This window comes from Parambassis ranga, chromosome 16 (genome assembly GCF_900634625.1).
Source record: "Parambassis ranga chromosome 16, fParRan2.1, whole genome shotgun sequence".
Taxonomy (NCBI): Eukaryota; Metazoa; Chordata; class Actinopteri; family Ambassidae; genus Parambassis; species Parambassis ranga.
This window is the reverse complement of record NC_041036.1, coordinates 13,842,454-13,853,727: the sequence shown is the minus strand read 5'-3', so window position 1 is coordinate 13,853,727 and position 11,274 is coordinate 13,842,454. Positions and strand designations below refer to the sequence as shown.

Genomic DNA, 11,274 nt, shown 5'->3' with positions numbered 1-11,274 from the left:
TGAACTTTAAGGTCAGCGTGTTGGATCACGCAGCTCTTGCTAGTGTTGTAATTTGGCGGTAGGGGGTACAGGGAGCAGATGGCACTGACAGACTGTAACTTACCCAACAGAGAGGGGAGGTCAGTGCATGCTGGGAAAGACCATGGAGACAAAGAAGAGAGAGGGAGGCTAATGTGCACGAGGAGCATTGTTACCACATGGGAAACATATAATCCCGATTAAGTCGTGACAGAAATACACGAATCTTTCCAGCCGGCCCACTGATAATTCACTCGTCACTTTGACATGTCATTGGGTGACCGTTGCCCTCTGACCTTGGCATGTGCAACCTGGCGGCTTCACTCTGGTTTGCACACCAAACACGGTCACCTTGGCAATGACAATCAGTCTCTCAAGGCTATGACATCACCTCCAAAGAAAAGGAGATGAGGAGGAGGATGATGTTGGAGGCTGGTTGGACGGAGTGCAGTGGAGGAGAGAAGGGGGGGGGGTGTCTGTGGCCCTACAAAACCTCTGCAGCATCCCGGCTGATGCCCCAGCATTCAGCTTCTGCCAAGGGGACAGACGTAAGAGGAAAAAGAAAATCAGTCTTCCAATTCCATCACAGAGCGAGGAAGAGGAGGAGCCAAGTGAGTGAGATAGTGATGCTCCCTGCAGGTGCCAACAAGTGAAAGGTAGCCGAGACTGAGAAACGAGGGAGATGGAGAAGAGCCTGTGAGAGCAGAAGACACCTAGATCTGAGAAAGAAGACAAACAACAGGTGAGCACTCTGAAATTTACCGTCTTTACATTCATGTTTTTAAACTAATTTATTGTACAATAATTCTCAAAAACATTGAATTAAATACAATTATGTGTATTTTTTCTATATTGAATTTTCTTTTCACTAATTCTTAAGGAAGATAAGCTTGTGAGCTCCTTTTTATGATTATTACAGTTTAACATCAAAATCAATTTAGAAGTAAATTTACCAAATTTGTACTTTTTGCTTTGCATTGCTGACACTTTTATTGTGAATGATTTAATGCAATATCAACCTTGCGCTTAAATAAAATGTAATACATTTGTCCAGTTATTTTTTAGTCACATTTCTTGTGCAGTTGGAATCTTGATTTAATTACTTGAACGCTGGCAGAGGATGCCAATTAGCTTCATCTGAACGCCCTGTAAACTCGTTGCATCTGCTGCATCGCTCATCAGTGTGCAGCAATGTTCTTATGTAAATACCATTAAATCCCAGAGACCATTTGAATGCAACAATTTCTACGCATGACTAAAGCTGTTATTTATATATATTTAATAATTCAAACGTCTTTCAGGAGGTGCACTCTTCGGTTTTCCTGCTTCGGTTATTCATATCTGCTGCCATGCTGTGTCCTGTGCTGCTCTGTGCCACTCTGCTCCTCCTGACTCCTCTGGAGATCACAGAGGCTCGCGCTCTGCATCCTTCTACTGATGCTGTGCAGGTATGGAGGGAGCTGAGGGGAGGGAGGGGACGAAAGGTGGATTGAAGAGAATTCAGAGTATAGAGAATCAAAAACAACGGTCTACAAGGAGGGGTGGCTGAGCAGGAAAGAATGAGGAGAGTAATGAAATGTACTGCTGATTGAATTATTCTCCCTTGTACACTCCCTTACAATTAAATTGAATCTTTTTTCCACTGTGTAGTTCATGGAACAGTTTCTAGAACGCTACAATGACCTCCTGACTCTGGATGACCTGGAGAACCTGTTGAACAGCCAGCCAGAGGAACAATCCACCTTTTCCTCTGGGGTCAAAGCTGCTGAGTACCCCAAATGGGCTGATATGCAATCGCAGCCCGAGACCCCCTGGCTCCGTCTGCTAAAGGGGGCCCTGGCCAACCAGAAGCGAGCGGAACCAGACCGGTCACGAAGGGGATGGAACCGAGGATGCTTTGGCCTGAAACTGGATCGGATCGGGTCCATGAGTGGCCTGGGCTGTTAGTTCACAGAGAGAGAGAAGGGGGGGAGAATATAAAGACTGGTGACATCCTTCTTAGATTATAATGAAAAACACATGCAAAGGCATTCACCTGCAGAGAAGGATGTTTACACGAGTGTAGATTATATGTAGTATGGTGCAAACATGTTGCTAATGTGGTTTCATCCATCATAGATCAGATGCTTTATCCCCACATGTGTAAGTGTTAAACTGGATATTAGAACATGTGAGCTGTGTTTACATGGAATCCTCCTGGATTGGCTTGTTTTGTCTCTGTATTTCTAGCTTTGTCTGCGTTCAGTAAATGTAGAGTCGGAGGATTGTGGTGGTGTTTCAAAGCAGCTGTAATCTACGTGGATACCCAGAAATGGTGGTACTTGTAATTCCCACAGTTGTTTTTTTATGGTTACTTATGATTTGCATGAATAAATGGATTTGACATTTGTGGTGTTCTGGCTTTTGCTCACAGAAATTCACTTCTCAGATGGTTGACTCGTTGTTGACACGCGTCATTTCAATTTGTCCCTCAAAATGGAGCTTCAAATTCTCGTGACAGCTTTTTTTTTATCTAAGGCTATTAAATCTTCCCGTGGCTGTTGGAGCAAGTTAATTTCTTCCCCCGTCACTCTGGAACATGGATGGCCAATGTATGAAGACCTACTGCTGCGTCCAACTGTTTTTGCTCTGGCACTAGTGCAAAGTTCTCAGGCCAAAAACAAAAAAAAAAACTTAAAGCATTGCACATGCAAATAAATATAAATAATAAAATGTCTGTCAGATAAGCTTATATAATTTTACTTAACAGGAAATGCTCAAAATGGCAACAACGGGCCCTTTTAGTTCTCTCATAGGTATATCCTGCAAGCAGATCAGCTTTATACTGGCCCTGTGAGTGATTAATGAGTTCACTTCTTAAAAAACATGAGCACATTGTGAGGGCGGCAACAGTTGCAATAAAATGGCAAAAAGAGCTTCTCTGCTTTGACTGTTCAAACTTTTTTTTTTACCCTAATAGATCTCTTCAGCTGCTTGTTGTTTGTGCTCCTGGCTCCATCGGTCCACCCCGTGTTTATTGTTTACTTGTCCTTTCCTATCAGTTTATTCTGCCTCAGTGCTCTTTTTATCCTTACAGCAGTAACCTCCGGCACTCTGTTTGCCCACTAAGGCTCTCTATAATTAATTCCTCGAATGCTGGCTGTCTGATTTGTCAGCTGTCAATCACACACATACCATGTCCTGGTATGCTTTGTAGTGGTGTATGTGCATGTTCTCTTCTCTCCTGACCCCCCTCACTCCTTTTTCTCTTGCTGTCTCCTGCTGGCTACCAACCCGGTGTTTGCTGCTTGTTTCTGGGTTTTGAGGTCTCATTGATGTGAAGCATCATTTTTTGTTAACGCTGTGATAAATCGGAATGGAATGTGTGTGTGTGTACCGTAAACATACACGATACTGTTCAGACTCATCACTTCATCACTTTCCTAATTTTCCCGTCTTGCTGAAGGCCCGTCTCCCGTGCTTTTTTGCTCAGTGTGGTCTTGTGCTGATCTATGGCTGCTGTTTTCCTCTTCTCCTGCAGTAATCAGGATAACACGTTCTTCCTTATTTGTCCAGATCTCTGATCATTTCTTGTTCGCATTAATGCCCATTTGTAAACATATATGTGTGTTAGAATATCTTACAACTCAGCTTGGTCACCTGCATGGATATTTGTCAAGAATTCAGGGGCCCGGTTGTTCCAAAAAAGATGCAGCTACATTTTTGCAACAATTTAGAAATATGAAATGCTAATCAGATGCCCGAATACAACAATATTCTTTACAGATTGAGTAATTGGGTAAATAAGTAGCACAAAACTTAATCATGAAGTTTGAGGTAAATTCTAAAGTTTGTCAAAAAGGCATGTGCAGTTTTGAGTCAACAACACAAGATGGCAGCATGAGTCCATCTTTTTATTACGTGCACATTAACACGTACGGCTGCCCTCTGGACTTTGAACAGGATGCAGGTTCCACAGCTGAATGCCCCCATTTACAAGCAGGCGTGACTGAGCACAGACTACTGACCACAGTCTATCCAGTCTGTACGGTACTGCTGATACAGTTCTATCTGACAAAACACACTCTAAGTGCAGCACAGGTTCACTAAATAATCACATTAGTTTAAAACTGAATGGACGTTGCTTTAATGTTCTTCTAATTCTTCTACATGTTTTAGGTAGGCAACGATTTCTCAAGTAAAGTTATCCTCAGACATCACATTATTCCTTTATACTGTATGTTAAAATTTGATGTATTATAGAAAGAACATGTAACCAGTATGAGGCAGCATGTACAGTAATAGTATAACAGGGTCCAAGTGTTCACCAGCCAGTCGGTGTCTAATCATAGCCTGACCTTTACCTCCCCTCTCTGACCTTAAGCTGCAAAGCAAAGGCTGAGACTGGCATGCATGCACTCAGGGCTGTGGTAGTTCAGCTATGCCTGTATCATTGGACAGCTGCCATGAAACAAACCAACCAACACAGAGCATGAGCACAAGCTGAATACACAAAACACTAAATATCACAATAAACCCTGTTAGATCAATACGGTGTATTAAGTTCAGTGTCTGTTGTGGTGAAGGGATGTCGTGCCAAGGCTAAGGTTTCAGTTCCCAGTCAGGACTGCCTGCTGCTGAGCCCCAGCCTGCACCCAGGGTTTATTTCCAGCAGCAATCAGCTGACTGGCCCTCTGTTTTAAATGAACAATCTCATTATTCAGATTCAACGTTTTTACAAACCCGTCTGCAGTCCTTTCTTTACTAACGTCGACACTGTTGCCAGAAGACGGAGTCAAAAATACACTCTGGCTTACAACGCCGGGCCTCGTCGCATTCTGTGTGCGTGAAACAAAAGCACAGACACTTTATCTGGCTGCAGCGTGACACATTGCACAAACCTCTTTTATTCAGACACAATAACCCGTGTGTGGCATTTCTACACGACCTGACAATTCAAACACCTTCTGCACATGTGCAGCAACTATGTGCTCCTGTTGAGTAACCGAGGCTCAACTTTTGACTTTTGCTGAAGGGTTGAAGTTGCAAAAAAAGAAGAGCAGCAACAGAATCGGTGGAGTGAAGGGTCATGGTCTTTGGACATTAAATGTCAGAGTCAGGATGACAGTGATTTGATCCCTCATTTACTCCCTCTGTGTGCCTGTGTTTGCTGAAAAGGTCAGCGAGGGACCCCTCTCTTTTTTCAAACTGCTATCTGAGGACTTTAATGTCTTGGAGTCTATATCTAGACCTTATAAAGGTGGAAACTAGTCTAATGGCAGCAGAATAATACAAATTAAGACACATATTCCAGGCTTCAGGCCTTTATTTAGCAGCAGAAATGGGATGATAAGCTTCCTGGGACACATGAAGTGAAGTTACAGAAGAGTCTGCATGTATGCGTGCAGCTCACGACCTTGACATTCAGTGTGGAGGGCGGAGCAAGGAGCTGTGACTTTTTTTGGGGGGTGTGGCTTGTTACTGCTCAATCATAAAAACACACAGCTCAACTTTGCACGTCCCCACTCACACCCGGAGTCGCAAGACAGACTGAGGCCTCTCACAAACGGTAACTGCTTTAAATAATCCACTTATTTCTGAGGAAACTGTGTTTTCATTCTGCGTGACTGAGCACCCTGATGTAGATCACCTGAGAGCAATCTGCACTGGCCTTGTTGATTGAGCCTCAATTTGAAGCACATGTTGTCTTAAAGTTAAAGGTCTTCACTTTGTTTCTTTTTCTTTTGTTAAACATGAGACTATAGCTGCTTATTAAGACAGAGAGCTGTAGTTCAATTGCGTTGAGTGTTGTTGCACTGGAATGTTTCCGGACTGTGGACAGCTGGACTCTTATCAGTGGAACACTTTTACATGTTGTTTGAACTCTTCACTCATCATGGTGCACAATCAGACTTATTTGGCATGGAAAATGTTGATGTATCCGTATATAACAGAACTTTTTTGTCTCATTTCTCCCTCCAGAGGACTAGACCAACCCAGGCAAAATGGTGAAAGTCGGTATCAATGGGTAAGAGCATATTTTCACAAATAGAAACCCAAATAAAAAACACAGACCTGACTTCAGCTCTGGTGTTGGCTATTATGATGCCACGCCCCTCACATATGTGCACACAGTGACTGGTTCAGTTTTAAAAAGCACTCTGTGCTGCATAAAGCTGAATTTATCTGTTGGTTACACAAAGACACACTTAGGTTTGTGGATATGCAGCAGGGGTGTCAGGGAGGTATAGAAGAGAATACAAGTGGAAAAATATTTAATGTGTGTGAAAGATTTTAAAAGAAAGAAACGCACTAAATATTTGAGGAGGCTGCAGTTGAGTCCATTTTAATGTTTAGATTTGAGTGAACTCAGCTTGTCATCACCTTCTCTGTTGAGCTACATGATTTCCAGCAGCAGAGTGTCTTATTTGGTTGAAGCTTCTTTAACTTAAATGATTACAGCTGTGAGCTCTGAAGCAGAAAATGTTTTGCCATGCACAGACACACAAACGCCAGTGGACCGTCACTTGGCTGTCCTCATGTTTTTCCTGATTTTTTTGAACTTTGGCCTTCAGCAGATAACAATGTAGGCAGTGCTTTCGACATGAGGGTCATTCAACAAGAGATTGTTTTTCTGCTGTCTGAAGCTAACAGGAGGGGACCTGCATAACTTGGATAAAGACACGGTATGTGTCTTTATCTCCCCTCTGTGCGTCTGTGCTAGGATTTTGGACTTGTGGTTAAAAAGTAACTCAGCCACTGATCAAACAGAGTGCTGCCGTCACCAGGATTACCACATTATAGAGGTTCAGTTCGACTTTATCCCCCAGACAGAAGAGGGCTGTGCAAGAAGACACCCCCACAGCCCCTCCTCCTGAACCCTGTCCTTTCTTACCTTGTGGCTTCCGGTCTCCTGGGGAGTGTTGGCTTCTCTCTCTCTCTCTCTCCCTTCCTCTCTCTATAAAAAAAGCTTGACAGTAATGTAGATCCTTCTGAGGTTAAACTAAATGTCAAATAATGACAAACATGACTAGTCAGAGTTACATGGTGTTATGTCGCCATCTAGAGGCCAAACATCTCCCATTCTTTTTTTCAGATTCGGACGCATTGGCCGTCTGGTGACCCGTGCAGGGTTCAGCTCCAAGAAGGTGGAGATTGTGGCCATCAATGACCCCTTCATTGACCTGGAATACATGGCAAGTTGAGGATTGTTTTAAATATAAAGCATCAGTTTAAAATTAACAGCAGCCAAATGCTGCTGAATTGAGATGTTGGACTTTTTAGGACCTGTGGAGTTGACAAGGATATCATGAGTAACATCCAACCAGAGGAAGAGTTAACACTGTAATTAGAAATGTATTTTAGTAATCAGAAACCGAGTTACATCCAGTCGGTCTAACTTTTCTATGGTTTTTACTTCTGCTCTTATTGTTTTGGTCACATGTCACCTTTTTAGGTCTACATGTTCAAGTATGACTCCACCCACGGCCGCTACCACGGTGAGGTTACGTCCGAGGGAGACAAGCTGGTCATCGATGGACATAAAATCACTGTTTTCCATGAGTGAGTTCAGTCTTTGTATTAAACTATCCAGTCATTTAAGCTGAAACGTGTATTTAATCACTGTTACATATTACTCCAACTCTTGTTTTTGCACTGTCTTCTTCAGGAGGGACCCCGCCAATATCAAATGGGGTGAGGCTGGTGCAGACTATGTAGTGGAGTCCACCGGTGTGTTCACCACCATTGAGAAGGCCTCTGTACGCACGCACTCCTCTGCAGAATCCTAAGATAGCTGTGCAGGATGTGTGAAATGACTCATCCTGACTAATTTAATGTGACTTCATTGCAGGCTCATTTGAAGGGTGGTGCCAAGAGAGTCATCATCTCTGCCCCCAGCGCTGACGCTCCCATGTTCGTCATGGGTGTCAACCACGAGAAGTATGACAATTCCCTCAAGGTTGTCAGGTAAGAATCAGAGACTGGCTATAAGACATCCAGAACCCGGCGTGTAAATCCCTCCTATAGTCCAGAAACACTGTTGCAGACAATACAGCTAAAAATATAGCTAACTGATGCTATTTCATCCCCATAGCAACGCATCCTGCACCACCAACTGTCTGGCGCCCCTGGCCAAGGTCATTAATGACAACTTTGTCATCATTGAGGGCCTGATGGTGAGAATGAAAACATTCTGAGTATCATTTTGGCAGGGAGCAGCCGCATTTAACCATCCTCTTCTGTCCCTCAGAGCACAGTTCACGCCATCACTGCCACACAGAAGACCGTGGATGGCCCCTCCGGCAAGCTGTGGAGAGACGGCCGTGGTGCCAGCCAGAACATCATCCCCGCTTCCACTGGTGCTGCCAAAGCTGTCGGCAAGGTCATCCCTGAGCTCAACGGGTCAGTGACGCAAACATGACACAATGCTCAAGTATTTTTGTGTGTATGAAATTAGTTAGTTTAACATTATCTTTATATTATTCAGCAAGCTGACCGGCATGGCCTTCCGTGTCCCAACCCCCAACGTGTCAGTGGTTGATCTGACAGTTCGTCTGGAGAAACCCGTAAGTGACTATGTTTACAAAAATATGTTTATTCACTCAAAAACGTACGTGCACTACTTATTTTCCCGTTTGTGAGAGAAAACATTTAATTTATTTATCCATCTTGTCATATATAGACAGTAAGAACTGTGACTTTTAATAGGTCAGCACAAATTTAACACCAAACTACTTGCAAAATGTAAATACACTCATTTTCTGTGCAGGCTAAGTATGATGACATCAAGAAGGTTGTGAAGGCTGCAGCTGATGGACCCATGAAGGGCATTCTGGGATACACAGAGCACCAGGTGTGCCCTCAGCTGGCACTTGCATCATTTGTGTTTGTCAATATCTTCGACAAATGGGCTAATTTCTTTCATCACTGTCCTGCAGGTCGTCTCCACAGACTTCAACGGTGACGCCCGCTCCTCCATCTTTGATGCTGGCGCTGGCATCGCCCTCAATGACCACTTTGTCAAGCTGGTCACATGGTGTGCACTCAGCATAGGTTACTCTTATATCTATTCCCATTAACACGCACTAAATTTTTTTTTTTTATTATTTTTTTCTCTGCCAGGTACGACAACGAGTTCGGCTACAGCAACCGTGTGTGCGATCTGATGGCCCACATGGCTTCCAAGGAGTAAACCAGCTGTCCCATTTGACCGTCCCTGCACTGTTGCGCTGCATTTCCCTGAGTTCTAAATGTACAATATGTGCGACTCTGCTTGGTTCCATCAGATAGTCGACCCCCGTTTATATGCCTGAGGAAAGGTCCCACAGAGAGCAAATGAAAGATATAAATTGGTGACCAATTCTTTTTCTTTTTTATTTGTTAAATTCCCTGTTCTGTTCTTGTGTTGGATGGAGTGAAGGTGTGAGACTGTCGCCTGTCTGTGGTACAGAAATGCTGCAGTCAGGTGTGGAATAAAGTCCTCTGTTTGTGAGATACATGCCTGGCTTCTCCTCTTTCCTCACTGTGCAGAATTATTTCAAATGCCTGGTTCTCAGTGGAGTTGTTTTAACTGTAGTTGAAGGCCTATGTGGGTCACTGACTTTTCTATCCACACATGTACACATCAGTTCTCTCCTGTGGGAATAACGGTTTAATTGCTTGGACTCTGGAGGACTATTTGCACGCTAATCAATTCTTTTACCACCCACAGCATTTTATGAACTATTGGTAATGTCCTGTTCAATATCCGCTCCATCAGCTCGCCAACACCACTTTACAAATGTATACTGTACAATGCCTGGCTTTTATGGATTAAGCCCACAGTAGTGTATTATTTTTGCGATTTGGCCTGGTGATCCATCTGGATTGATTATTTGTCAGAGTTACTGGTCCTGGTAGATGACAGCTACAAGCGTTTGAGAGGTGTTAAATGGGAAGGATATATTGATGCACTAACAGGATCATCAAAACAGGATGTTTTGTTTTTAACTTTACTTTTAATAATTTTACTAAAAACATCAAGATTTATTGAATCGGTGAATGAATACAATAGATTGACTTTCTCTCAGGGCAGCCTTCTAAATCTAAATGTAATGTTGAGATTATAAAACTGGCTGTATGTTGTGCAGGAGACTGGTGTTCTCTTTATAATCAAAATCAAAGCCACAGAATGTTACATTACCCGATTATATCAGCTGATAATGTGTACTAGATTGAGTCTCTTAATAGGGTTTTGGATGCCTTGTTTAACATGGATATAACACAGTGAAAGAGGAGTTCCTGCTGGCTGTGTGAATTCACAGGGTTAATCTATGCTCTCTATCAGTGGATAAACAAAGCACAGTAAGGAGGTGGGGAGGAGATAAAACAGCAAAAGGAGGGTATAGACCCTCAAATCCCCCCCCCCCCCCTCTCTCTCTCTCTCTCTCTCTCTCACACACACACACACACACACACACACACTTTGGATGCTTCACACAAATCACTTCTAAACCAAATTGTCTGCAGCAATCTTTATCTCCAGGGGAAAGCCACGTGGATCCACAGCGGAGCATTCAGATTAAGATTATATAAAATATGACAGAAGATTTTAGAGAAAGCTGATAGACAACCAGAGAGGCTTTATACAGGCGGACAGGAGAAAGGTGAGTAGATGTGCTTGTGTCACTGTAAACTGTGTTCTCGTTTTACTTGTAAACAGTTTTCTAAGACAAGAAATCTTTTAAAATTAAAAAAGGTTTTTTTTTTCCAGTGAGGACTAAGATTTATCTGTGGTTTTAATTTGACTTTTTATCATTATCACAGTGTTGACCCTGTGTGTCAGTCATGAGACTGACCCACTGCTGTAAAATAAAAGCCCTAAAGGGACAACTGCTTCATGAGGAAGGCTTGTTGTTTCCCCTGAACATAGTTCAAATGACATTTCTTTGCTTTTGTGCTGTGGCCTTTTTACAGAAAGCTGTGCAATGCAAATGTTTTTAGGAAATATAACAAAGCACATACAAACTTTAAAATATTTAGATACTGTATTAATCCCAGAGGGAAATTCGTTACGGCTGCTGCACAAGCAGTGTCATACAATGACTAGCAAGGCGCGCCACAGGCTAGGGTGAAGTGTCTTGCCCAAGAACACACAACAGGGATAAATACTGTTGCCCCCAAAATACAAAACATCTCCCTTTTTGCTTCTCTTTTTTCTAACTCTTTGCTCCCTTAAACTGGATGTTCAGTAGGCCTGGGAGTACAGCTAATCTGGCCTGTAGCTGGGACACTGTT

The 11,274-nt window shown here is 43.0% G+C and overlaps 2 protein-coding genes across 2 annotated transcripts; both read left to right on the top strand.

Annotated features, from left to right (window-relative positions):
- The first annotated feature begins 555 nt into the window (after nt 1-555).
- Nucleotides 556-2,146, top strand: nppcl (natriuretic peptide C-like). Its single transcript, XM_028424520.1, has 3 exons — nt 556-760; nt 1,320-1,466; nt 1,669-2,146. Exons 2-3 carry the CDS (start codon nt 1,368-1,370, stop codon nt 1,963-1,965), a joined length of 396 nt encoding a protein of 131 aa, XP_028280321.1. The 5' UTR covers nt 556-760; nt 1,320-1,367; the 3' UTR covers nt 1,966-2,146.
- A 3,315-nt stretch (nt 2,147-5,461) lies between these two features.
- gapdh (glyceraldehyde-3-phosphate dehydrogenase) lies at nt 5,462-9,489 on the top strand. The gene is made up of 12 exons (XM_028424488.1): nt 5,462-5,566; nt 5,980-6,025; nt 7,094-7,193; nt 7,454-7,560; nt 7,667-7,757; nt 7,850-7,965; nt 8,093-8,174; nt 8,249-8,400; nt 8,486-8,564; nt 8,768-8,851; nt 8,937-9,034; nt 9,121-9,489. The coding sequence occupies exons 2-12, from the start codon at nt 6,003-6,005 to the stop codon at nt 9,188-9,190; spliced, it is 1,002 nt and encodes a 333-aa protein (XP_028280289.1). The 5' UTR covers nt 5,462-5,566; nt 5,980-6,002; the 3' UTR covers nt 9,191-9,489.
- Nucleotides 9,490-11,274: the final 1,785 nt, after the last annotated feature.

Excerpts from the sequence above, each read along its gene's own strand:
- nppcl (XM_028424520.1), top strand. The coding sequence starts at position 1,368 with ATGCTGTGTCCTGTGCTGCTCTGTGCCACTCTGCTCCTCCTGACTCCT. Across the intron at positions 1,467-1,668 it reads CTTCTACTGATGCTGTGCAG|TTCATGGAACAGTTTCTAGA; the intron begins GTATGGAGGGAG and ends TCCACTGTGTAG.
- gapdh (XM_028424488.1), top strand. The coding sequence starts at position 6,003 with ATGGTGAAAGTCGGTATCAATGG. Across the intron at positions 7,194-7,453 it reads TCATTGACCTGGAATACATG|GTCTACATGTTCAAGTATGA; the intron begins GCAAGTTGAGGA and ends TCACCTTTTTAG. Across the intron at positions 8,401-8,485 it reads GTCATCCCTGAGCTCAACGG|CAAGCTGACCGGCATGGCCT; the intron begins GTCAGTGACGCA and ends TATATTATTCAG.